Source organism: Oncorhynchus nerka, linkage group LG10 (genome assembly GCF_034236695.1).
Source record: "Oncorhynchus nerka isolate Pitt River linkage group LG10, Oner_Uvic_2.0, whole genome shotgun sequence".
In the NCBI taxonomy this organism is placed as follows: Eukaryota; Metazoa; Chordata; class Actinopteri; order Salmoniformes; family Salmonidae; genus Oncorhynchus; species Oncorhynchus nerka.
In genome coordinates, this window is record NC_088405.1 from 89988672 (window position 1) to 90015477 (window position 26806).

Below are 26806 nucleotides of genomic sequence, written 5' to 3' on the forward strand. Positions count from 1 at the left end.
ATTTAGTTTTACTAGCATTTAAGAGCAGTTGGAGGCCACGGAAGAAGTGTTGTATGGCATTGAATCTCATTTGGAGGTTTGTTAACACAGTGTCCAAAGAAGGGCCAGATGTATACAGAATGGTGTCGTCTGCGTAGAGGTGGATCAGGGAATCATCCGACACAAGAGCGACATCGATGATATACACAGAGAAAAGAGTCGGCCCGAGAATTGAACCCTGTGGCACCCCCATAGAGACTGTCAGAGGTCCTCTGATTTGATACACTGAACTCTAGCTGAGAAGTAGTTGGTGAACCAGGCGAGGCAGTCATTTGAGGAACCAAGGCTATTGAGTCTGCCGATAAAGAATGCGGTGATTGACGGAGTCGAAAGCCTTGGCCAGGTTGATGAAACGGCTGCACAGTACTGTCTTTTATCGATGACGGTTGTTATATCGTTTAGGACCCTGAGCGTGGCTGAGGTGCACCCATGACCAGCTCGGAAACCAGATTACATAGTGGAGAAGGTACGGTGGGATTCTAAATGGTCGGTGATCTGTTTGTTAACTTGGCTTTCGAAGACTTTAGAATGGCAGGGTATGATAGATAGGAGAGAGGTCTGTAACAGTTTGGGTGTAGAGTGTCTCCCCTTTTGAAGAGGGGGATGACCGTGGCAGCTTTCCAATCTAATGGGTTAATCATGGGAAAAAGGATTCCGCCCTTGAAATCACACTGTGTCTGCCAATATATCACCCATCGATTCACACCAGTACTGAGTGAGATATTCCCACACACTCGTGGTTACACACTAGAAGTCGACCGATTAATCGGAATGGCCGATTAATTAGGGCCGATTCACACACACACACACACACACACACACACACACACACACACACACACACACACACACACACACACACACACACACACACACACACACACACACACACACACACAGAGAGCAAAACAGAACAGAACTTTATTCTACATTTCTTTGATGATTTCCTGTTTGATGAACAGATGGTGAATATCTGACAAGGTGTCACAGCCCTTTTTCTAGCTCCTAGAAAACTTTGAAGTACATATTTTTTGTGTTATTTCTTTCTTTGCTATAACACCTGCACATCTGTGTACGCGACCAGTAAACTTTGATTTTATTTGATTTAAAAAATGCTCACAGCAATTACATGTAGGGAGCACACACATCAGTATGAAATACATGTATATTATATTCTATAGTTGTTGTTTGACATCACAGGACAAACAATGTGTGCATTTTGTGTTCAGCTATACCTTGTCCACAATAAAGAAGCAAGATAGAGCTTGGTTGTTAATGAGAAGAAAACAATTCACCCTCTGGCGCATCATTCCCTCTGAATCTTTAATACTATTCCATTCTCTTTGTTGGTGGAATTTTTCCACCAGGTTCTCCTCTGATGATAAGGAAAGAAAACGTTGGAAAAAGGAGTTCAAAAACTGGATACTCCTGGGGCCTAATTAGGTCAGCATGTTTCCCGCCTTGGAGATATCATTTGGAATTCCGTTTCCATGTGGAATGTGAATATGATTTAGATGGTAATTATTCCTGCCCCCCCCCACCCCCTCCGTTCAGCCCGCTCTGTTCTACTCTGCTTTGTGTTCTCCGATACGCCTTTTCGTCATGTAGCCTGATCAATATATTGAGCATGCTGCTCTGCCCTGACACACTGTGTGTGTGTGTGTGTGTGTGTGTGTGTGTGTGTGTGTGTGTGTGTGTGTGTGTGTGTGTGTGTGTGTGTGTGTGTGTGTGTGTGTGTGTGTGTGTGTGTGTGACAGTGTGGTATGAGGGTGTTTGTGTTTGTTTTTATCGCTGTATGTAGAACAATGTGATTTAAAGAAGTGTTCCTAAAATCCAGAAACTCCCAAGTGATTCCATACATTGAAACTAGTTCAGTGGTGTTTGCCGTCTCTCTCCATGGAGTGCAGATCTGAGACAGCTGCAACAACAGGTCACATGACTCGTGAAGTTGCTGGATGCAAGCCTCACTCTGCTCCGATTTCAGTGAATGTATGATTGTTTTATTGAACACCTAGAGCTGAATTAGGGATTTTTATCAGAAGTACTATCGGTTTTGAGTCAGTAAATTTTACTTTTTTTTCTCACCTAAAACATTTGCGATTATTTAAATCAATTATTTTATGTAGCCGACTGCCACAGCAGGGGGAGATGGGTAACAACTGAGCATGAGCACCTTCATGGGGGAAACCCTGCTCAGGATATGCCCTTATATGGAGCTTGATGTCACAGTTTATTTGCAGGAAGAAGGAGCTGGTGGGAAGTTGACAGGCCTGTTGCAGGTAAAGTTAGATATGTAAAGTGGAACAAGAGATGGCAACAAGAGCACGCAGTTTTTTGGGAAAAAGTTACAAAGAGATGCAGACGATGCAAACTCTCTGCTGCCAACGTTGCTTCGCTGTGTAAAGCAAGCACTTCAGAGAAGATGCATATGAAGGAGATATTGAATCTGAAATGATGGGGAAAGACAAGCAGAGGACGTAAAGATACAGCTGAATGCTGCTGTATTTCCATGGGCTGGATCCTCAGCAGTACCAAAATACAAAGGCGCGTTTGACAAGAGATGGGGACGAAGCTAGCGCACGGAGCTATGTAGCCTAGCCTGACTCTATGTAACCTAGCCTGACTCTATGTAGCCTAGCCTGACTCTATGTAACCTAGCCTGACTCTATGTAGCCTAGCCTGACTCTATGTAGCCTAGCCTGACTCTATGTAGCCTAGCCTGACTCTATGTAACCTAGCCTGACTCTATGTAGCCTAGCCTGACTCTATGTAGCCTAGCCTGACTCTATGTAGCCTAGCCTGACTCTATGTAACCTAGCCTGACTTTATGTAGCCTAGCCTGACTCTTGAAGTTGGAGTGTCTCCTATTGTAGATAGAAGATTTACAGCTCAGCGACCTTATTTACAGTTGAAGTCGGAACTTTACATACGCTTAGGTTGGATTCTTTCAAACTAGTTTTTCAACCACTCCACACATTTCTTGTTAACGAACTATAGTTTTGGCAAGTCGGTTAGGACTTCTACTTTATGCATGACACAAGTAATTTTTCCAACAATTGTTTACAGACAGATTATTTAACTTATAATTCACTGTATCACAATTCCAGTGGGTCAGAAGTTTACATACACTAAGTTGACTGTCCCTTTAAACACCTTGGAAAATTCCAGAAAATGATGGAATAGCTTTAGAAGCTTCTGATAGGCTAATTAGTATCATTTGAATCAATTGGAGGTGTACCTGTGGATGTATTTCAAGGCCTACCTTCAAACTCAGTGCCTCTTTCCTTGACATCATGGGAAAATCAAAAGAAATCAGCCAAGACCTCAGAAAAAAATTGTAGACCTCCACAAGTCTGGTTCATCCTTGGGAGCAATTTCCAAATGCCTGAAGGTACCACGTTCATCTGTACAAACGATAGTACGCAAGTATAAACACCATGGGACCACGCAGCCGTCATACCGCTCAGGAAGGAGACGCATTCTGTCTCCTAGAGATGAACGTACTTTGGTGCGAAAAGTGCAAATCAATCCCAGAACAACAGCAAAGGACCTTGTGAAGATACTGGAGGAAACAGATACAAAAGTATCTATATCCACAGTAAAATGAGTCCTATATCGACATAACCTGAATGGCCGCTCAGCAAGGAAGAAGCCACTGCTCCAAAACCGCCATAAAAAAGCCAGACTACGGTTTGCAACTGCACATGGGGACAAAGATGATACTTTTTGGAGAAATGTCCTCTGGTCTGATGAAACAAAAATAGAACTGTTTGGCCATAATGAAGCACGGGGGTGGCAGCATCATGTTTTAGGGGTGCTTTGCTGCAGGAGGGACTGGTGCACTTCACAAAATAGATGGCATCACGAGGGAGGAAAATTATGTGGATATATTGAAGCAACATCTCAAGACATCAGTCAGGAAGTTAAAGATTGGTCACAAATGGGTCTTCCAAATGGACAATGACCCCAAGTATACTTCCAAAGTTGTTGCAAAATGGCTTAAGGACAACATGGTCAAGGTATTGGAGTGGCCATCACAAAGCCCTGACCTCAATCCCGTAGAAAATGTGTGGGCAGAACTGAAAAAGCGTGTGCGAGCAAGGAGGCCTACAAACCTGAATCAGTTACACCAGCTCTGTCAGGAGGAATGGGCCAAAATTCACCCAACTTATTGTGGGAATCTTGTGGAAGGCTACCTAAAATGTTTGACCTTAGTTAAACAATTTAAAAGCAATGCTACCAAATACTAATTGAGTGTATGTAAACTACTGACCCACTGGGAATGTGACAAAATAAATAAAAGCTGAAATAAATCATTCTCTCTACTATTATTCTGACATTTCACATTCTTAAAATAAAGTGGTGATCCTAACTGACCTAAGACGGGGCATTTTTGCTAGGATTAAATGTCAGATTTGTGAAAAAGTAATGTATAAATGTATTTGGTTAAGGTGTGTGTAAATGTCCGACTTCAACTGTACTTCCCTATTTGCACATAGAGATGTTCCATAAAGTTCCTCATTTGTAAATGGTGTTGGATCCAATAGGCTAAATGAGACAGGAGAGAACATAGTGCTTATCTACACGTAAGCCGTCAGTGGCTCTTCTGTCCTGGCTAGCCCTGTCTGTCTCGATCCTGTCTGTCTCGATCCTGTCTGTCTATCCTGTCCTGGCTAGCCCTGTCTGTCTCGATCCTGTCTGTCTCGATCCTGTCTGTCTATCCTGTCCTGGCTAGCCCTGTCTGTCTCGATCCTGTCTGTCTCGATTCTGTCTGTCTATCCTGTCTGTCTCGATCCTGTCTGTCTATCCTGTCTGTCTATCCTGTCTGTCTCGATTCTGTCTGTCTCCATCTTCTCTGTCTGTCCTGTCTGTCTATCCTGTCTGTCTCGATTCTGTCTGTCTCAATCCTGTCTGTCTATCATGTCTGTCTCAATCCTGTCTGTCTATCATGTCTGTCTATCCTGTCTTTCTCTATCCTGTCTGTCTATCCTGTCTGTCTCGATTCTGTCTGTCTCCATCTTCTCTGTCTATCCTGTCTGTCTATCCTGTCTGTCTCGATTCTGTCTGTCTCAATCCTGTCTGTCTATCATGTCTGTCTATCCTGTCTGTCTCGATCCTGTCTGTCTATCCTGTCTGTCTCAAACCTGTCTGTCTCAATCCTGTCTGTCTATCATGTCTGTCTATCCTCTTTCTCTATCCTGTCTGTCTATCCTGTCTGTCTATCCTGTCTGTCTATCCTGTCTGTCTCGATTCTGTCTGTCTCCATCTTCTCTGTCTATCCTGTCTGTCTATCCTGTCTGTCTCGATTCTGTCTGTATCCTGTCTGTCTATCCTGTCTGTCTCGATTCTGTCTGTCTCCATCTTCTCTGTCTATCCTGTCTGTCTATCCTGTCTGTCTCGATCCTGTCTGTCTATCCTGTCTGTCTCAAACCTGTCTGTCTCAATCCTGTCTGTCTATCATGTCTGTCTATCCTGTCTTTATCTATCCTGTCCTGTCCCTGATTTTCAGGATATCCATACCACTGACTGTACTGTACATCTCTCTCCATCACACTATATGCCTGCTTCTCAAATGCCACCCTGTTCCCTATATAAGGGCCCTATGGGCCCTGGTCAAAAGCAGTGCACTATATAGGAAATAGGGTGGCATTTGGTACACACAATAGGACAGCTGTACCTCACAGTAAGGGATAAGCAGCACACACAGGCCTGATGCGTTTGTCCTGTAATCAGGAGAACTCATGGCTCATGTCATGGTGCTAAGCTAACAATGGTACCACTTGGCATACAGACAGTCAGTTGCCCAAGTTGTGTCACAGGCATCACATAGGGGACTATTGTGTCCCGAGCTAAAGGGCGTTCTTTCAGCCTGTCATGAGGCTCTCCATTCCCAGCTCCTCTCTATGTCTTGTCTGTATTGGCACTTAGTGGTTGGTCTCTCAGCATCATACTCCCTGGCTCATTGGAACACAATACGATAACACAAACACACGCAAACAAGAGCTATCTCAAATCAAAGCAAATCAAATGTTATTGGTCACATACACATAATTAGCAGATGTTATTGCGGGTGTAGCGAAATGCTTGTGTTCCTACAGTAGCAGTAATATCTGCAGTAATATCTAACAATTCACAACAATACACCTACAGTAGCTCCAACAGTCCATAATATCTAACAATTCACAACAATACACACAAATCTAAAAGTAAAATAATGGAATTAAGAAATATATAAATATTAGGATGAGCAATGTCGGAGTGACATTGACTAAATACAGTAGAATAGAATACAGTATATACATATGAGATGAGTAAAGCAGTATGTAAACATTATTAAAGTGTCTAGTGTTCCATTATTAAAGTGTCTAGTGTTCCATTATTAAAGTGTCTAGTGTTCCATGATTAAAGTGTCTAGTGTTCCATTATTAAAGTGTCTAGTGTTCCATTATTAAAGTGTCTAGTGTTCCATGATTAAAGTGTCTAGTGTTCCATTATTAAAGTGTCTAGTGTTCCATTATTAAAGTGTCTAGTGTTCCATGATTAAAGTGTCTAGTGTTCCATTATTAAAGTGTCTAGTGTTCCATTATTAAAGTGTCTAGTGTTCCATGATTAAAGTGTCTAGTGTTCCATTATTAAAGTGTCTAGTGTTCCATTATTAAAGTGTCTAGTGTTCCATGATTAAAGTGTCTAGTGTTCCATTATTAAAGTGACCAGTGTTCCATTATTAAAGTGTCTAGTGTTCCATGATTAAAGTGTCTAGTGTTCCATTATTAAAGTGACCAGTGTTCCATTATTAAAGTGTATAGTGTTCCATTATTAAAGTGACCAGTGTTCCATTATTAAAGTGTCTAGTGTTCCATTATTAAAGTGACCAGTGACCTCAGAGACACACATCCTGCTTTGACCATCGTCGACACATAATATTTCTCCAGTCTGGTTTACAAGAGGAGGTGGTGGGGATTGTGTCTGGCTCACTTGGTCACAGATGTATTACCTCAGTCTGGTTTACAAGAGGAGGTGGTGGGGATTGTGTCTGGCTCACTTGGTCACAGATGTATTACCTCAGTCTGGCTTACAAGAGGAGGTGGTGGGGATTGTGTCAGCTCACTTGGTCACAGATGTATTACCTCAGTCTGGTTTACAAGAGGAGGTGGTGGGGATTGTGTCCGGATCACTTGGTCACAGATGTATTACCTCAGTCTGGTTTACAAGAGGAGGTGGTGGGGATTGTGTCCGGCTCACTTGGTCACAGATGTATTACCTCAGTCTGGTTTACAAGAGGAGGTGGTGGGGATTGTGTCCGGCTCACTTGGTCACAGATGTATTACCTCAGTCTGGTTTACAAGAGGAGGTGGTGGGGATTGTGTCCGGATCACTTGGTCACAGATGTATTACCTCAGTCTGGTTTACAAGAGGAGGTGGTGGGGATTGTGTCTGGCTCACTTGGTCACAGATGTATTACCTCAGTCTGGTTTACAAGAGGAGGTGGTGGGGATTGTGTCTGGCTCACTTGGTCACAGATGTATTACCTCAGTGGTGTTTAAGGAGAAGTTTACCCAAAATCCAGAAACTCCCAAGTGATTCCATACATTGAAACTATTTCAGTGAAGGTTGCCCTCTATCCCTCTCTCTCCCTGGAGTGCAGAACTGAGACAGCTGCAAACCCGGGTCACGTTGGTGGATGCAGGACTCGCTCTGCTCCATTGTCACTGAATGTATGAGTCACAAATCCGCAAACTGTGGACCAATTCATTGTTTTATTTGAAAGCGTACGATTGAGTGAGCTATTTTTGTGTTCTTTTCCACCTGAAATATTTGCAATTATTTTCTATCGTTATTTTATGTAGCCGGCTGCCACAGCAGAGGAGACGTGTAACAACTGTGCATGAGCACGTGCACTCTCGTGAGGGAAAACCCCGCTACAAAGAAATGTCACAATATGCCCTTATATGGGGCTTGATGTCACAGATTCAAGTATTGTTTGGGGGAGAAGTAGTGAGGTTTACAAAGCATGCTCATGACCCAGACTGACCAGGGGAATCCAGGTTAAAACTATGATCCCTTATTGATGTCAATTGTTAAATCCATTTCAATCAGTTTAGATGAAGGGGAGGAGACAGGTCAAAGAAGGATTTTTAAGCCTTAAGACAATTGAGACATGGATTGTGTCTGTCTGCCATTCAGAGGGCAAGAGATTTAAGTGCCTTTGAACGGGGTATGGTAGTAGGTGCCAGGTGCACCGGTTTGAGTGTGTCAAGAACTGCAACGCTGCTGGGTTTTTCACGCTCACAATATAATCCATTTTAAATTCAGGCTTTAACACAACAAAGAGTATGAAAAGCCCAGGGGTGTCAATACTTTCTGAAGCCACTGTATGTATGTAAGTGGGAGGGGAGGGGAGTATAGTATATATGAATATGAAGCAGTAGCAAGAGAAGATGCAGTCTGCTGATGCCAATTCAAAGCCCAAGAACAAAGTCCTCCTCATTCAGCCCCTGCTAGTTTAGGAGGAGGTCGTCATGGGAACCTTAAATCTCATACACAAGCAGACAACATGGAGGTGCACTAGGGTAAATGTATAACAACCCAGCCTTCCCTCTCTTTCTTCACTCCCACTATCTTTCACTCTCCCTCCCTCTCTTTCACTCTCTGTTTCTCTCTCTTTCACTCCGTTCGTCTCTCTCTCTCTCTCTCTTTTAAAAACACAAAGCACATCTATATCTTTTCCTTTCACCACCTCTCCCTCTCTCTCTCTCTCTCTCTCTCTCTCTCTCTTTCTCTCTCTCTCTCTCTCTCTCTCTCTCTCTCTCTCTCTCTCTCTTTTAAAAACACAAAGCACATCTATATATTTTCCTTCCATCACCTCTCTCTTTTTCTTTCTGTCTCTCTCTTTCTGCTCCTGGAAAAAAAACATAATTATTTAAAAGCCTTGTTTGTTTTAATGTTAATTATTTTAATCAGGACCAAGCTTTGACGGTTTAGCACTCTGTTAGCGTGTTTTCTGTGTGTGTGTGCATGTGCGTGCGTGCGTGTGTGTTGTGTGCGTGTGTGTTCATGCGTGTGCGCGTGTGTGTGCGAGCGAGGGACTAGTCTCTTCAGGTCTAAGAAGACGCTGGAACAATACAATTAAACCTGCAAATGAGAGGCCGCTCCACACAGCTCACTAGACAGAGTGTGTACCGTTATCTCTGAGAGGATTGCATAGCAACAGTGTAGCCAGGCAGACACAGACTCTAAAATAGATGCATCTGCTAGAGGAAGACCAGGGAAGATGTGTCAAAGGCAGGAATCGATCGAACCACAATCTGCTTGAGGGAAAACTCACCATCGACTCGTTTTGTTTTTCATCGAAAATAACAACTTCCATCCATTCTAGGCATGTCAGTTGGATTCTCTTAACCTCACAATACCACAACGAGATATTCTACGTGATACATCTCAGTTCTGGATGTCCTGACCTGAATCACTGTTTTGGTACGTTCAGTCCACAGATCATGAGGGGTAGCTAAGTGTGTCGGGTTCTTTTGGTTGTGTGTGACGTGGGCAGACGGCAAAGTACAGGGTTAGATGAGGAGACAGAGGATGTTAATTGATAGATTGGGTGTTGGGGGTGAGGAGGGTTATGCATACTAGACACACAGCTCCTCCATTTAGAGACAAATCTCCTCTGCTGGCTGTTATAGCAGAGCTTACCGCTGCAGCATACACCAACACCCAGCAGCACATACACTCATATACACAGCAAGAAAGGCTCTTTGTCTTCTTCGAGGTTGGTAAATTACACATTGAGTCAAGAGAGGGGCGGGGGGGCGGGGACTCTTGAGAGGCTGTTAATGTGAACAGTGAGTTGTGGTGGTATTGATATGGCAGCAGGTTGTTTAGACAGACAGACAGACAGACAGAGAGAGAGACAGACAGACAGACAGACAGACAGACAGACAGAGGGAAGAGCATCTGCCCCTAAATTCCTCTGTAGTGTCGCAGCTCATCGACGCTCCCTGGTGAGGGGTTGCCTTAATTAAACATCCCAGATTATCCTACTTTCCTCTGTGGGTTTAGATAGCCCTCTACTTTCCTCTGTGGGTTTAGATAGCCCTCTACTTTCCTCTGTGGGTTTAGATAGTCCTCTACTTTCCTCTGTGGGTTTAGATAGTCCTCTACTTTCCTCTGTGGGTTTAGATAGTCCTCTACTTTCCTCTGTGGGTTTAGATAGTCCTCTACTTTCCTCTGTGGGTTTAGATAGCCCTCTACTTTCCTCTGTGGGTTTAGATAGTATTCTACTTTCCTCTGTGGGTTTAGATAGCCCTCTACTTTCCTCTGTGGGTTTAGATAGTATTCTACTTTCCTCTGTGGGTTTAGATAGTATTCTACTTTCCTCTGTGGTTTAGATAGTCCTCTACTTTCCTCTGTGGTTTAGATAGCCCTCTACTTTCCTCTGTGGGTTTAGATAGTATTCTACTTTCCTCTGTGGGTTTAGATAGCCCTCTACTTTCCTCTGTGGGTTTAGATAGTCCTCTACTTTCCTCTGTGGTTTAGATAGCCCTCTACTTTCCTCTGTGGGTTTAGATAGTCCTCTACTTTCCTCTGTGGGTTTAGATAGCCCTCTACTTTCCTCTGTGGTTTAGATAGTCCTCTACTTTCCTCTGTGGGTTTAGATAGTCCTCTACTTTCCTCTGTGGTTTAGATAGCCCTCTACTTTCCTCTGTGGGTTTAGATAGTCCTCTACTTTCCTCTGTGGGTTTAGATAGTCCTCTACTTTCCTCTGTGGGTTTAGATAGTCCTCTACTTTCCTCTGTGGTTTAGATAGTATTCTACTTTCCTCTGTGGGTTTAGATAGTCCTCTACTTTCCTCTGTGGTTTAGATAGTATTCTACTTTCCTCTGTGGGTTTAGATAGTCCTCTACTTTCCTCTGTGGGTTTAGATAGTATTCTACTTTCCTCTGTGGGTTTAGATAGTCCTCTACTTTCCTCTGTGGGTTTAGATAGCCCTCTACTTTCTTCTGTGGTTTAGATAGTCCTCTACTTTCCTCTGTGGTTTAGATAGTCCTCTACTTTCCTCTGTGGGTTTAGATAGTCCTCTACTTTCCTCTGTGGGTTTAGATAGTCCTCTACTTTCCTCTGTGGTTTAGATAGTCCTCTACTTTCCTCTGTGGGTTTAGATAGTCCTCTACTTTCCTCTGTGGGTTTAGATAGTCCTCTACTTTCCTCTGTGGGTTTAGATAGCCCTCTACTTTCCTCTGTGGGTTTAGATAGCCCTCTACTTTCCTCTGTGGTTTAGATAGTCCTCTACTTTCCTCTGTGGGTTTAGATAGTCCTCTACTTTCCTCTGTGGGTTTAGATAGTATTCTACTTTCCTCTGTGGTTTAGATAGTCCTCTACTTTCCTCTGTGGGTTTAGATAGTCCTCTACTTTCCTCTGTGGGTTTAGATAGTCCTCTACTTTCCTCTGTGGTTTAGATAGTCCTCTACTTTCCTCTGTGGGTTTAGATAGTCCTCTACTTTCCTCTGTGGGTTTAGATAGTCCTCTACTTTCCTCTGTGGGTTTAGATAGCCCTCTACTTTCCTCTGTGGGTTTAGATAGCCCTCTACTTTCCTCTGTGGTTTAGATAGTCCTCTACTTTCCTCTGTGGTATTCTACTTTCCTCTGTGGTTTAGATAGTCCTCTACTTTCCTCTGTGGGTTTAGATAGTATTCTACTTTCCTCTGTGGTTTAGATAGTCCTCTACTTTCCTCTGTGGGTTTAGATAGTATTCTACTTTCCTCTGTGGTTTAGATAGTCCTCTACTTTCCTCTGTGGGTTTAGATAGCCCTCTACTTTCCTCTGTGGGTTTAGATAGCCCTCTACTTTCCTCTGTGGGTTTAGATAGTCCTCTACTTTCCTCTGTGGGTTTAGATAGTCCTCTACTTTCCTCTGTGGGTTTAGATAGTATTCTACTTTCCTCTGTGGGTTTAGATAGTCCTCTACTTTCCTCTGTGGGTTTAGATAGCCCTCTACTTTCCTCTGTGGGTTTAGATAGCCCTCTACTTTCCTCTGTGGGTTTAGATAGTCCTCTACTTTCCTCTGTGGGTTTAGATAGTCCTCTACTTTCCTCTGTGGGTTTAGATAGCCCTCTACTTTCCTCTGTGGGTTTAGATAGCCCTCTACTTTCCTCTGTGGGTTTAGATAGTCCTCTACTTTCCTCTGTGGGTTTAGATAGTATTCTACTTTCCTCTGTGGGTTTAGATAGTCCTCTACTTTCCTCTGTGGGTTTAGATAGCCCTCTACTTTCCTCTGTGGGTTTAGATAGCCCTCTACTTTCCTCTGTGGGTTTAGATAGTCCTCTACTTTCCTCTGTGGGTTTAGATAGCCCTCTACTTTCCTCTGTGGGTTTAGATAGCCCTCTACTTTCCTCTGTGGGTTTAGATAGCCCTCTACTTTCCTCTGTGGGTTTAGATAGTCCTCTACTTTCCTCTGTGGGTTTAGATAGTATTCTACTTTCCTCTGTGGGTTTAGATAGTCCTCTACTTTCCTCTGTGGGTTTAGATAGCCCTCTACTTTCCTCTGTGGGTTTAGATAGCCCTCTACTTTCCTCTGTGGGTTTAGATAGTATTCTACTTTCCTCTGTGGGTTTAGATAGTCCTCTACTTTCCTCTGTGGGTTTAGATAGTCCTCTACTTACTTTCCTCTGTGGTTTAGATAGTCCTCTACTTTCCTCTGTGGGTTTAGATAGTCCTCTACTTTCCTCTGTGGGTTTAGATAGTCCTCTACTTTCCTCTGTGGGTTTAGATAGTCCTCTACTTTCCTCTGTGGGTTTAGATAGTCCTCTACTTTCCTCTGTGGGTTTAGATAGTCCTCTACTTTCCTCTGTGGTTTAGATAGTCCTCTACTTTCCTCTGTGGGTTTAGATAGTCCTCTACTTTCCTCTGTGGGTTTAGATAGTCCTCTACTTTCCTCTGTGGGTTTAGATAGTCCTCTACTTTCCTCTGTGGGTTTAGATAGTCCTCTACTTTCCTCTGTGGGTTTAGATAGTCCTCTACTTTCCTCTGTGGGTTTAGATAGTCCTCTACTTTCCTCTGTGGGTTTAGATAGTCCTCTACTTTCCTCTGTGGTTTAGATAGTCCTCTACTTTCCTCTGTGGGTTTAGATAGTATTCTACTTTCCTCTGTGGGTTTAGATAGTCCTCTACTTTCCTCTGTGGGTTTAGATAGCCCTCTACTTTCCTCTGTGGGTTTAGATAGCCCTCTACTTTCCTCTGTGGGTTTAGATAGTCCTCTACTTTCCTCTGTGGGTTTAGATAGTATTCTACTTTCCTCTGTGGGTTTAGATAGTCCTCTACTTTCCTCTGTGGGTTTAGATAGCCCTCTACTTTCCTCTGTGGGTTTAGATAGCCCTCTACTTTCATCTGTGGGTTTAGATAGCCCTCTACTTTCCTCTGTGGGTTTAGATAGTCCTCTACTTTCCTCTGTGGGTTTAGATAGTATTCTACTTTCCTCTGTGGGTTTAGATAGTCCTCTACTTTCCTCTGTGGGTTTAGATAGCCCTCTACTTTCCTCTGTGGGTTTAGATAGCCCTCTACTTTCCTCTGTGGGTTTAGATAGTATTCTACTTTCCTCTGTGGGTTTAGATAGTCCTCTACTTTCCTCTGTGGGTTTAGATAGTCCTCTACTTTCCTCTGTGGTTTAGATAGTCCTCTACTTTCCTCTGTGGGTTTAGATAGTCCTCTACTTTCCTCTGTGGGTTTAGATAGTCCTCTACTTTCCTCTGTGGGTTTAGATAGTCCTCTACTTTCCTCTGTGGGTTTAGATAGCCCTCTACTTTCCTCTGTGGTTTAGATAGTCCTCATCACAAAGCAAGACAGCCAAAAATAGCATCTTCCTTTGCCATTTCTCTAAGGCCCTGAAATAGAGATGGGTTAATTGAGACGTTTGTGTCCCACACACACACATATGTCTGTTAGTGTTGTCTTAGTGGATTCTCTGAAGTCCAGTATGTTTCTCGCAGATAATAATAATAGTTCTGGATCATTGTCAACGGTTGGCTGCCTGGCCACTCTGTTGGGGTCTGTAAAGAATGACTCTATCTTCCATGCCTATATATGAACATGTGTATAGCGTTTATCTATCATCTTTAATATTGTAGAGAGAGAGAGGGGGTGTGGGGTGGCTCCTTTGTCATGAAATTTCACTGTCAACCACAGAATGAAGTGCCCCTGAGTGTGCGCCGTATGGAAGCAAAGATGTCATTTGTATCTGATCTCATGCGATTGAGTTGCGACAACCTATTGTGAACGCTTGCCTGCCACAGGGGGAAGCAGCAGGCTATCTCTGTGTATAATTCTCCATGTTCACCATTCCATGTTGTTGTAGAGATCTGATGTGTGTCTGGGAGATGTGTGGGAGGGTTTTGCATATGAATGGGTTGGTGACAGACAGTGGGGGGAGGGGGGTGCGAGAGGGTGGTAGTATTGTGAAGACTGCAGGTTGTTGTAGTGCTGGTCCAGGCCTTTCATCAGCCCTGAGGTAGGCTAGCAGCACACAGAATTGATTCGATCCATGGACATGCTATCTGAGCATTCCTTTCTGCTCGGGAGAGAGCAGGTCTTCAAAGCCTTGAGGACCACGTGAAAGTAGACCTTTTCACTCCACTCTGCGTCTTTCCCCACCTATTTCAAGTCATTAACCACTTCAATTTCACATAGTTGGGTTTTGAAAGTAGATTTCACGGTTGTCAATGAGATGAAGGAAACTGAACATGACTCTTTCAGGCATATAGTAGGTTGGTAATATACTTTACTGTCGTATTGTGTATCTCGGTGAGGTAACATGTTGTTTTCTGTTCCAGCTGACATCATATCCACGGTGGAGTTCAACCCGACTGGAGAGCTGCTGGCGACCGGGGACAAGGGAGGGAGAGTAGTGGTGTTTCAGAGAGAACAGGAGGTAAGACCAGCCAAGACTCCGTACTCATCATGTCACATCACATCCTGTTTTTCTATGAGTCACTAACTCAGCGGTCTCCAACCCTGTTCCTGGAGAGCTACCCTCCTGTAGGTTTTCACTCCAACCTTGTTCCTGGAGAGCTACCTTCCTGTAGGTTTTCACTCCAACCCTGTTCCTGGAGAGCTACCATCCTGTAGGTTTTCACTCCAACCCTGTTCCTGGAGAGCTACCATCCTGTAGGTTTTCACTCCAACCCTGTTCCTGGAGAGCTACCTTCCTGTAGGTTTTCACTCCAACCCTGTTCCTGGAGAGCTACCATCCTGTAGGTTTTCACTCCAACCCTGTTCCTGGAGAGCTACCCTCCTGTAGGTTTTCACTCCAACCCCGTTCCTGGAGAGCTACCCTCCTGTAGGTTTTCACTCCAACCACGTTCCTGGAGAGCTACCATCCTGTAGGTTTTCACTCCAACCCTGTTCCTGGAGAGCTACCATCCTGTAGGTTTTCACTCCAACCCTGTTCCTGGAGAGCTACCCTCCAGTAGGTTTTCACTCCAACCCCGTTCCTGGAGAGCTACCCTCCAGTAGGTTTTCATTCCAACCCCGTTCCTGGAGAGCTACCCTCCTGTAGGTTTTCACTCCAACCCCGTTCCTGGAGAGCTACCCTCCAGTAGGTTTTCACTCCAACCCCGTTCCTGGAGAGCTACCCTCCAGTAGGTTTTCACTCCAACCCCGTTCCTGGAGAGCTACCATCCAGTAGGTTTTCACTCCAACCCCGTTCCTGGAGAACTACCCTCCAGTAGGTTTTCACTCCAACCCCATTCCTGGAGAGCTACCCTTCTGTAGGTTTTCACTCCCTGGGTTACTGTGTAGTAGTAGTGGTGTTGAAAGGCTGTGGATGTTTATTCAGTGGTGGTAGGAGGTATTATGGAGAGATTACAGTTGATTATGGGAGGCCTATAGCATTTCCTGTGGAAGCTGGATGGAAGGACTAGAGAGTGTCTGAATCTTCTGTCTCACTGTGGTGAAAATATGAATATCAGGGACTGACTGACTGAATCCCACTTCCAGGGACTGACTGCCTGAATCCCCCTTTCAGGGACTGACTGAATCCCCCTGTCAGGGACTGACTGACTGAATCCCCCTGTCAGGGACTGACTGACTGAATCCCCCTGTCAGGGACTGACTGACTGAATCCCCCTTTCGGGGACTGACTGACTGAATCCCCCTGTCAGGGACTGACTTGACTGAATCCCCCTGTCAGGGACTGACTGGCTGAATCCCCCATTCGGGGACTGACTGACTGAATCCCACTTCCAGGGACTGACTGACTGAATCCCCCTGTCAGGGACTGACTGACTGAATCCCCCTGTCAGGGACTGACTGACTGAATCCCACTTCCAGGGACTGACTGACTGACTGAATCCCACTTCCAGGGACTGACTGCCTGAATCCCCCTTTCAGGGACTGACTGAATCCCCCTGTCAGGAACTGACTGACTGAATCCCCCTGTCAGGAACTGACTGACTGAATCCCCCTGCCAGGGACTGACTGACTGAATCCCCCTTTCAGGGACTGACTGAATCCCCCTGTCAGGAACTGACTGGCTGACTGAATCCCACTTTCAGGAACTGACTGACTGAATCCCCCTGCCAGGGACTGACTGACTGACTGAATCCCCGTTTCAGGGACTGACTGACTAAATCCCCCTTCCAGGGACTGATTGACTGACTGAATCCCACTTCCAGGGACTGAGTGGCTGAATCCCCCATTCAGGGACTGACTGACTGAATCCCCCTGTCAGGGACTGACTGACTGAATCCCCCTGTCAGGGACTGACTGACTGAATCCCCCTTTCGGGGACTGACTGACTGAATCCCCCTGTCAGGGACTGACTGACTGAATCCCCCTGTCAGGGACTGACTGGCTGAATCCCCCATTCGGGGACTGACTGACTGAATCCCACTTCCAGGGACTGACTGACTGAATCCCCCTGTCAGGGACTGACTGACTGAATCCCCCTGTCAGGGACTGACTGACTGAATCCCACTTCCAGGGACTGACTGACTGAATCCCCCTGTCAGGGACTGACTGGCTGAATCCCCCATTCGGGGACTGACTGACTGAATCCCACTTCCAGGGACTGACTGACTGAATCCCCCTGTCAGGGACTGACTGACTGAATCCCCCTGTCAGGGACTGACTGACTGAATCCCACTTCCAGGGACTGACCGACTGAATCCCCCTGTCAGGGACTGACTGACTGACTGAATCCCACTTCCAGGGACTGACTGCCTGAATCCCCCTTTCAGGGACTGACTGAATCCCCCTGTCAGGAACTGACTGACTGAATCCCCCTGTCAGGAACTGACTGACTGAATCCCCCTGCCAGGGACTGACTGACTGAATCCCCCTTTCAGGGACTGACTGAATCCCCCTGTCAGGAACTGACTGGCTGACTGAATCCCACTTTCAGGAACTGACTGACTGAATCCCCCTGCCAGGGACTGACTGACTGACTGAATCCCCGTTTCAGGGACTGACTGACTAAATCCCCCTTCCAGGGACTGATTGACTGACTGAATCCCACTTCCAGGGACTGAGTGGCTGAATCCCCCATTCAGGGACTGACTGACTGAATCCCCCTGTCAGGGACTGACTGACTGAATCCCCCTTTCAGGAACTGACTAACTAAATCCCCCTTCCAGGGACTGACTGGCTGACTGAATCCCACTTTCAGGGACTGACTGACTGAATCCCCCTGTCACGGACTGACTGGCTGAATCCCCCTTTCAGGGACTGACTGACTGACTGAATCCCACTTCCAGGGACTGACTGACTGAATCCCCCTTTCAGGGACTGACTGACTGAATCCCCCTGTCAGGGACTGACTGACTGAATCCCCCTTTCAGGGACTGACTGGCTGAATCCCCCTGTCAGGGACTGACTGGCTGAATCCCCCTTTCAGGGACTGACTGGCTGAATCCCCCTGTTAGGGACTGACTGAATCCCACTTTCTTCCTCTTCCTCCTTTCCCTTCTTTTTCTTTCCGGCTGATTTCAAAGCTCTCCATCGTATCCACTAATCCCCACACCAGAGGCGCTCCCGTCTCTCGTCTCCCCCCTCCTTTCCCCCTTCCCCTGTCTTTACTCCCGCAGAAGGCAAATCTGTTTCCATTAATACCCCCCCCCCCTCCTGTTTGGTCATCTGATTTGGTAATATTGATTCTGAAGCTTCCTGAGGTGAGACCTGACCTGCCGTGTTGGCTGAGCTGAAGCTAGGTTGCTGGGTTTCCATTGAGCTGTCTCTGCCACCCTGACTACACATCTTGACAACCTTACAATAGATTTAACCCGCTTTTGCCTGAGTTCTTGAATTTCTACCACGTGGAGGCAAAATGGCTGCACTATGTCAGCGGTTATGTCAACTCGTACGATACCGGAGACAGATTTTGGTGACTGGTCCACGTACTACAGTCCCCATGCTTTGTTGGTTCCTGGGGTTTTGACAGCCCCCTCCTGTATGTATACTTGATATAGAAAGCAGAAACCAGGCCATCGACACATTTGCTGCTGTGCGAGTCTTGGGTTGCTGTTTCCTAAATGTTGCCTATTCATTGCAAATAGGACAATCCCCACTCTCTGTATCCTCATGCTGAAACTCTGGCCTATCAAATAAATCAAATCAAATTGTATTAGTCACATACAGTTTACAGCAGGTATAAAATGTACAACAAAACGTACTAGCTCCCTCAACAATGCAGTACATTAGTCAATAACAATACTAACAATGAAATAGTAAAACATAACAAGTTGTAGTAATAATGGATTGGATGTACATTGTTTTTACAAACATAAAGTGGGTAGTGACTAGGTCATGCAGGGCATGTCTTAATAGCTGAATAATAGCAGAACATCTTCCACAAACTCAAACATACTTGTTGTTGTTTCAGAGTAAGAACCAGCCCCACAGGAGAGGGGAGTATAATGTTTACAGCACCTTCCAGAGCCACGAGCCTGAGTTTGACTACCTGAAGAGCCTGGAGATCGAGGAGAAGATCAACAAGATACGATGGCTGCCTCAACAGAACGCTGCCTACTTCCTCCTCTCCACCAATGGTGAGCCACTTCCTCCTCTCCACCAATGGCAAGCCACACTGCTAGTCCTAGTGAAATCTAGGAAGGAACAGGTGTTATGTGAGCAGAGTCTTGCCTATTCGTTCTAAAATGCTCACACTATATTTTGGTTGCACGTTGGTGGCGCACCTTCTACTCCTGTTTGTTCTAGTAACATCAGCATATCTAACTGCTCACTAGACCAGTCAATGTTAATGTTTGTTAATGGTTCCAATACCGCCATTACATTATTTATTGTATTGTAAGGCCCATTGATGTTAGCCAAGCAGCTGTTTTATGTTGAGTTAAGTGCCACCAGAGACAGGAAGTGACCTTCACAATACTGCCGTACCTTTCCTTTCGCCTTTCAGTCAATGTATTAGACGGGGAACTTGAATCAGCACACTGACTCCTGGACATCAGTGGAACAAGCTGGAACTTTGATCAGGTTAATTGGAGGCTGATATATTTCTTATCTATTTATGTCATGCCAAACCTCAGCAGTGGCCTGCTTCCAATACTGTAGCAGCACAGCAGACTACTGAGTCCCCCTCCTCTCCTTAGTACAGCCAGCCAGCCAGCCAGCCAGGCCATCACACCTTTCCTCTAGCCAATCCCAAGCCTGCTGTTACTCATCCCTCTTTCCCCTCCTCCACCCCTCCCTCCCCTCCTTCTCCTCCACCTCCTTCCTTCTCCTCCTCCTCTCCTCCCTGCAGATAAAACAGTGAAGCTGTGGAAGGTCAGTGAGCGGGACAAGAGACCGGAGGGCTACAACCTGAAGGACGAGGAAGGGAGGATCCGAGACCCCACCACCATCACCGCCCTGCGGGTAAGATGCCAACCCTTCCCCCGCTACAGTGTCACCACAGCCTGCCCGGTCATCTCTGTGCCCACATTTGCAGTGCTACATACAGAATTTGAATGCGTCTGTTTTCCTTCCTCTGGCAACCTGTGACATTATCGCTCCCCATGGCAGCCTAAGCCTCCATCTCTCCCAGTGCCACCGAGAGATTCAAGAAACCGGCCTGGTTTCAGGTCTTGCCAAATGCACGTGTCTGTCAGTGTGGGGGTGGGGAGGGGATTGTCCGGTTCTTAGATGGGGGTGTGACACCAGGCACCCATGCTGCTGACCACACATTAGCCAGGTCCTGGGGTGCCCCATCTGTCTACACCAGCTTGTACCCAGGGGTCAGCATGGGGTCAAATATAGGGCTGGGCGATATATCAAATACATTTGATTAATTCAAATGTATGTTTTTACGTGATATTCCAAATACCTGTATTGCAGAATCAAGGTTTTTTGTATTTTTCATTTTTTTATGAGCGTCCTCTTGTTCTCATTGGTTTTTTGGTCTCGTCTCGTTCGCTCCTTCTGTGCTATGCACCTTCCTATTTACACCAGAGATGTGTATATAATGATGATGCTAATGTCTCCGCCCTACCAATGGGAGTCGTTGTGCCAAAGGAGGCAAGCTTAGGTTCAAAATAAGCGCATAGAAATGCATTGGGCTTATTTTGGACAGATTTTGGTGAGAATGAAACCTCCGGCTTTGCGTCATTCTCCCAAGCCCCTCCCCCTACCACTCACAACAACAAAGATCAGTGATCACCTTTTCCTCTCTGACAAAGGGTTTCAACTCACTATTTGCATTTGAGGTTTGATCCGACAGAATGGGACATATGGACACCAAAACACATGGAGACATTATTTTACTGTACTAGAGAAGTTAACCTTTCAAACCATACCCTGTTTATGTTTCAACTCCTCACATTTCGAGCAGAGCAGACACTACTAAAACGGATGTACCAATTGTAGTCAGGAAGCAGGTGCAGAAGGTTAGTTTAATAGTAAGAAACAAAACAGGAGAAGCGTACAGAACGTAAATAAAACCAATACTGTCTAATGACTGAGGCTACTGAGGGCTAAGTAAAGGGAGAGTAATCGGGGTGATGATGAGGTCCAGGTGTGCATAATGATGGGGACCAGATGTGCGTAATGATGGGGACCAGGTGTGCGTAATGATGGGGACCAGGTGTGCGTAATGATGGGGACCAGGTGTGCGTAATGATGGGGAGCAGGTATGCGTAATGATGGGGAGCAGGTGTGCGTAATGATGGGGACCAGGTGTGCGTAATGATGGGGACCAGGTGTGCGTGATTCTGGGGACCAGGTGTGTGTAATGATGGGGACCAGGTGTGCGTGATTCTGGGGACCAGGTGTGTGTAATGATGGGGGCCAGGTGTGTGTAATGATGGGGACCATGTGTCCGTAAAGATGGGGACCAGGTGTGCGTAATGATGGGGACCAGGTGTGCGTAATAATGATTGCCAGGACCGGTGGTTAGTAGACCGGTGACGTCGAACGCCGGGGTCCCGGGAGTAGGCGTGACACCAATGAATATTCATTCTGGAAAATGTATGCTCAGTTTGTCGTGCGAGCATTATGGTACCAATGCTAGCAGCATTTTAGTCAAATAAAGATTGTTATACTAGCTGTTTAGTGTAGAGGTCGACTGATTATTGGACAATTTTTTAAATATTTGTAATAATGACAATTACAACAATACTGAATGAACACTTATTTTAACTTAATATAATACATCAATAAAAATCAATTTAGCCTCAAATAAATAATGAAACATGTTCAATTTGGTTTAAATAATACAAAAACGAAATGTTGGAGAAGAAAGTAAAAGTGCAATATGTGCCATGTAAGAAAGCTAACGTTTAAGTTCCTTGCTCAGAACATGAGAACATATGAAAGCTGGTGGTTCCTTTTAACATGAGACTTCAATATTCCAAGGTAAGAAGTTTTAGGTTGTAGTTATTATCGGAATTATAGGACTATTTCCCTCTATACCATTTGTATTCCATATACCTTTGACTATTGGATGTTCTTATAGGCACTTTAGTATTGCCAGTGTAACAGTATAGCTTCCGTCCCTCTCCTCGCTCCTAACTGGGCTCGACGAGGAACACATCGACAACAGCCACCCTCGAAGCAGCATTACCCATGCAGAGCAAGGGAAACAACCACTCCAAGTCTCAGAGCGAGTGACGTTTGAAACGCTATTAGCGCGCACCCCGCTAACTAGCTAGCCATTTCACATCGGTTACACCAGCCTAATCTCGGGAGTTGATAGGCTTGAAGTCATAAACAACGCAATGCTTGAAGCACAGGGAAGAGCTGCTGGCAAAACGCACGAAAGTGCTGTTTGAATGAATGCTTACGAGCCTGCTGGTGCCTACCATCGCTCAGTGAGACTGCTCTATCAAATATCAAATCATAGACTTAATTATAACATAATAACACACAGAAATACGAGCCTTTGGTCATTAATATGGTAGAATCCGGAAACTATAATTTCGAAAACAAAACGTTTATTATTATCACATATACCCTGACTCTGCATGCAATGATCCAAGAGAAGTGACACAATTTCACCTGGTTAATATTGCCTGCTAACCTGGATTTCTTTTAGCTAAATATGCAGTTTTAAAAATATATACTTCTACTACATTGATGTTTATGGTTAGGTACACGTTGGTGCAACGACCGTCCTTTTTCGCGAATGCGCACCGCATCGATTATATGCAACGCACGACACGCTAGATAAACTAGTAATATCATCAACCATGTGTAGTTATAACTAGTGATTATGATTGATTGATTGAGTGTTTTTTTAAAGATAAGTTTAATGCTAGCTAGCAACTTACCTTGGCTTCTTACTGCATTCGCGTAACAGGCAGGCTCCTCGTAGAGTGCAATGAGAGGAAGGTGGTTAGAGCGTTGGACTAGTTAACTGTAAGGTTGCAAGATTGAATCCCAGAGCTGACAAGGTAAAAATCTGTTGTTCTACCCCTGAACGAGGCAGTTAACCCACCGTTCCTAGGCCGTCATTGACAATAAGAATGTGTTCTTAACTGACTTGCCTAGTTAAATAAAGATTCAATAAAGGTGTAAAAAAAAAAATAAATCGGCAAAATGGCGCCCCAAAATACAGATTTCCGATTGTTATGAAAACTTGAAATCGGCCATAATTAATCGTCCATTCTGATTAATCGGTCGACCTCTAGTTTAGTGTGTGTTTTATAAATGTGCAATAAGCATAAACCAATTATATAAGGAATTGTCAACTCGTTCTCATTCTGAGGTAGGCCACTTGATTTGAACATCTGAACAACGTGGACAGGCCAACATGCTGTTCAAACAGGGAGACGGACAGACGGGTTTGTTCATAACAACTTGCCTTGTTAACTGAATTCACAGCTTGTGAAATTATACCTGGATCCAAATTGGCTAAACTTGAAATAAATGAGTTAACTACTCACTAGCACGTGGGCTTCTGCTTGAGAGATTGTTTGTGAGACCAGTGTTGATTTTCTATAATGCCTGCTACATTATCAGTGATTATTCATGGTTCTGGTTATATTTATAACAAAAAGGGCATTTTTATAGACCGACCTGAAAGCCAGATCAGTGATTATTGCAAAAACAGCAGGTTAAACTATTTTTGATAGAATAATTAAATGATTAGTGGGTTTTATGGTTGTGTAAGGCTCATATTCAGCCTAGGTAATTACACAAACTCTGAATTCATTAGGTTATTGCTGACTGTTTTAAATGCTGTATATTTTAACTTTAAATTGTACAACAAAGCTTATTTAGAAGAAAAAAAACATTTAAAAAAAATGTAGATATATACAGTGAGATATGTGTTTTCAGCCCTAATCAAATATCAGCCCTGTCTCCATGGAAACACAGACAGCCGGATGTTAGTCACATGTTCATATCAGCCCCGTCTCCATGGAAACACAGACAGCCGGATGTTAGTCACATGTTCATATCAGCCCCGTCTCCTCCGGATGTTGTCACATGTTCAATCAGCCCCGTCTCCATGGACAGACCGGATGTTAGTCACATGTTCATATCAGCCCCGTCTCCATGGAAACACAGACAGCCGGATGTTAGTCACATGTTCATATCACATGGAAACACAGACAGCCGGATGTTAGTCACATGTTCATATCAGCCCCGTCTCCATGGAAACACAGACAGCCGGATGTTAGTCACATGTTCATATCAGCCCCGTCTCCATGGAAACACAGACAGCCGGATGTTAGTCACATGTTCATATCAGCTCCAACGGCAGCTTTCAGATGATAAGACCGTGATACCATACAGGTTATATCTGGTGCTTGTTTTCTGTTCTTTATACACCCCAAAATACACATTTTCATCATTCTTGTGATACGTGAAAGAACAACCCAGAACAAACATCCTCTTCCTTTTCTTCACCACTCTCTTATAGATAAAAAAAAAGATAGTGAAATTGACACATTTTCCTTTGTTCAAGAGCTCAGTCCTCCTCAGTAAATATAAGATTGATTTAGAAAAGTGAGCTGTGCAGAAACTATATCAATATTTGGACCCCTGGCTCGCCCCAATCATCCTTATCTCTTCATGCTCTTATTTTCCACTCTGGACCCAAATTGACCCTTACACAACACAGCCTTTGGAAATCAATAGGAATCACATGATGCCTGAGAGAGAGATGGGATTGTGAAACATAATGGAATGGGAACAAGCTGGTGGGAGGGAGGGACAGTTTTCCAGGTCTGCTCAGTTAGAGACTTCCAGGTTCACAGATGATTGGGACTCCTGGCTGTCAGTCATTCTGAGAGAAAACATGATGTCACCATTCAGAGAGGATGCAGAATTCACTGTCAGTCTGTCCCATTTCCCTGGCCTGCAGGGGACCTTACTGACTACACTTAACCCTAAGTAAAAAAAAAAACTAAGTTGAAGGAGGATTTACTATCAATTTGGTTTGAGGGAAAGGGGGATACCTAATCAGTTGTACAACTGAATATATTCAACTGAAATGTGTCTTCCACATTTAACCCAACCCCTCTGAATCAGAGAGGTGTGGTGGGCTTCCTTAATCGACATCCATATTTTCGGCACCTGGGGAACAGTGGGTTAACTGTCTTGCACAGGGGCAGAACGACAGATTTTCATCTTGTCATGTCGGGGATTTGATCCAGCAACCTTTTGGTTAGTGGCCCAACGCTCTAACCACTAGGAAACCTGCCGCTGGGTTTGCTATGCGTCTCCTATCCTATCTCATATCACCCGCTTGGATTGATTCACGTCCAGTTCTTTCTAATGAGTAATAATTGTAGATGGAAGCAGTTCCTCTCAGCGCTGGCTGCTTCATCTGACGAACAGACATTGAGGTATGAGTTAATGACCTCAGCAGTCTCTGCAGCATGCTCCTCCTCCACCTCCGCTGTGTGATGTTGTGACCCTGGTGCTGAGAGACACTCATCATGCTAGCAGACTCATATCTGATAATCACATTGGCCGTGCTGTGCCAGGCTGGGCCCTGCCTGTGTCTGTGTGTGTGTGTGTGTGGGGGGGGGGGGGGGGGGGGGGTGACAGATGGTTTGTGATCCCTATCAGACAGATACCCAATAATGGTCAGCCAAGCATTCACCTCACAGTGAGTGTACATCAGTGGACATGTCCCACTCCCCCTCTCTGTCACAAGATATCAGACATCAGTGGACATGTCCTACTCCCCCTCTCTGTCACAAGATATCATACATCAGTGGACATGTCCCACTCCCTCTCTGTCACAAGATATCATACATCAGTGGACATGTCCCACTCCCCCTCTCTGTCACAAGATATCATACATCAGTGGACATGTCCCACTCCCTCTCTGTCACAAGATATCATATATCAATGGACATGTCCCACTCCCCCTCTGTCACAAGATATCATACATCAGTGGACATGTCCCACTCCCCCTCTCTGTCACAATATATCATATATCAGTGGACATGTCCCACTCCCTCTCTGTCACAAGATATCATACATCAGTGGACATGTCCCACTCCCCCTCTCTGTCACAAGATATCATATATCAGTGGACATGTCCCACTCCCCCTCTGTCACAAGATATCATATATCAATGGACATGTCCCACTCCCCCTCTGTCACAAGATATCATATATCAGTGGACATGTCCCACTCCCCCTCTCTGTCACAAGATATCATATATCAGTGGACATGTCCCACTCCCCCTCTCTGTCACAAGATATCATATATCAGTGGACATGTCCCACTCCCTCTCTGTCACAAGATATCATATATCAGTGGACATGTCCCACTCCCCCTCTCTGTCACAAGATATCATATATCAGTGGACATGTCCCACTCCCCCTCTCTGTCACAATATATCATATATCAGTGGACATGTCCCACTCCCTCTCTGTCACAAGATATCATATATCAGTGGACATGTCCCACTCCCTCTCTGTCACAAGATATCATATATCAGTGGACATGTCCCACTCCCCCTCTCTGTCACAAGATATCATATATCAGTGGACATGTCCCACTCCCTCTCTGTCACAAGATATCATATATCAGTGGACATGTCCCAGTCCCTCTCTGTCACAAGATATCATACATCAGTGGACATGTCCCACTCCCCCTCTGTCACAAGATATCATATATCAGTGGACATGTCCCACTCCCTCTCTGTCACAAGATATCATACATCAGTGGACATGTCCCACTCCCCCTCTCTGTCACAAGATATCATATATCAGTGGACATGTCCCACTCCCCCTCTGTCACAAGATATCATATATCAATGGACATGTCCCACTCCCCCTCTGTCACAAGATATCATATATCAGTGGACATGTCCCACTCCCCCTCTGT

At 44.9% G+C, this 26806-nt stretch overlaps 1 protein-coding gene across 2 annotated transcripts in view; it reads left to right on the forward strand.

Annotated features, from left to right (window-relative positions):
• Nucleotides 1-26806, forward strand: part of LOC115136218 (serine/threonine-protein phosphatase 2A 55 kDa regulatory subunit B beta isoform) — a 172052-nt gene that overhangs the window by 131593 nt on the left and 13653 nt on the right. For both annotated transcript variants that reach the window (XM_065023912.1, XM_029671794.2), the window contains exons 2-4: nt 14860-14957; nt 18906-19071; nt 19785-19897. In XM_065023912.1, the coding sequence (XP_064879984.1) occupies nt 14860-14957; nt 18906-19071; nt 19785-19897 (377 nt within the window). The remainder of the gene's footprint in view (nt 1-14859; nt 14958-18905; nt 19072-19784; nt 19898-26806) is intronic.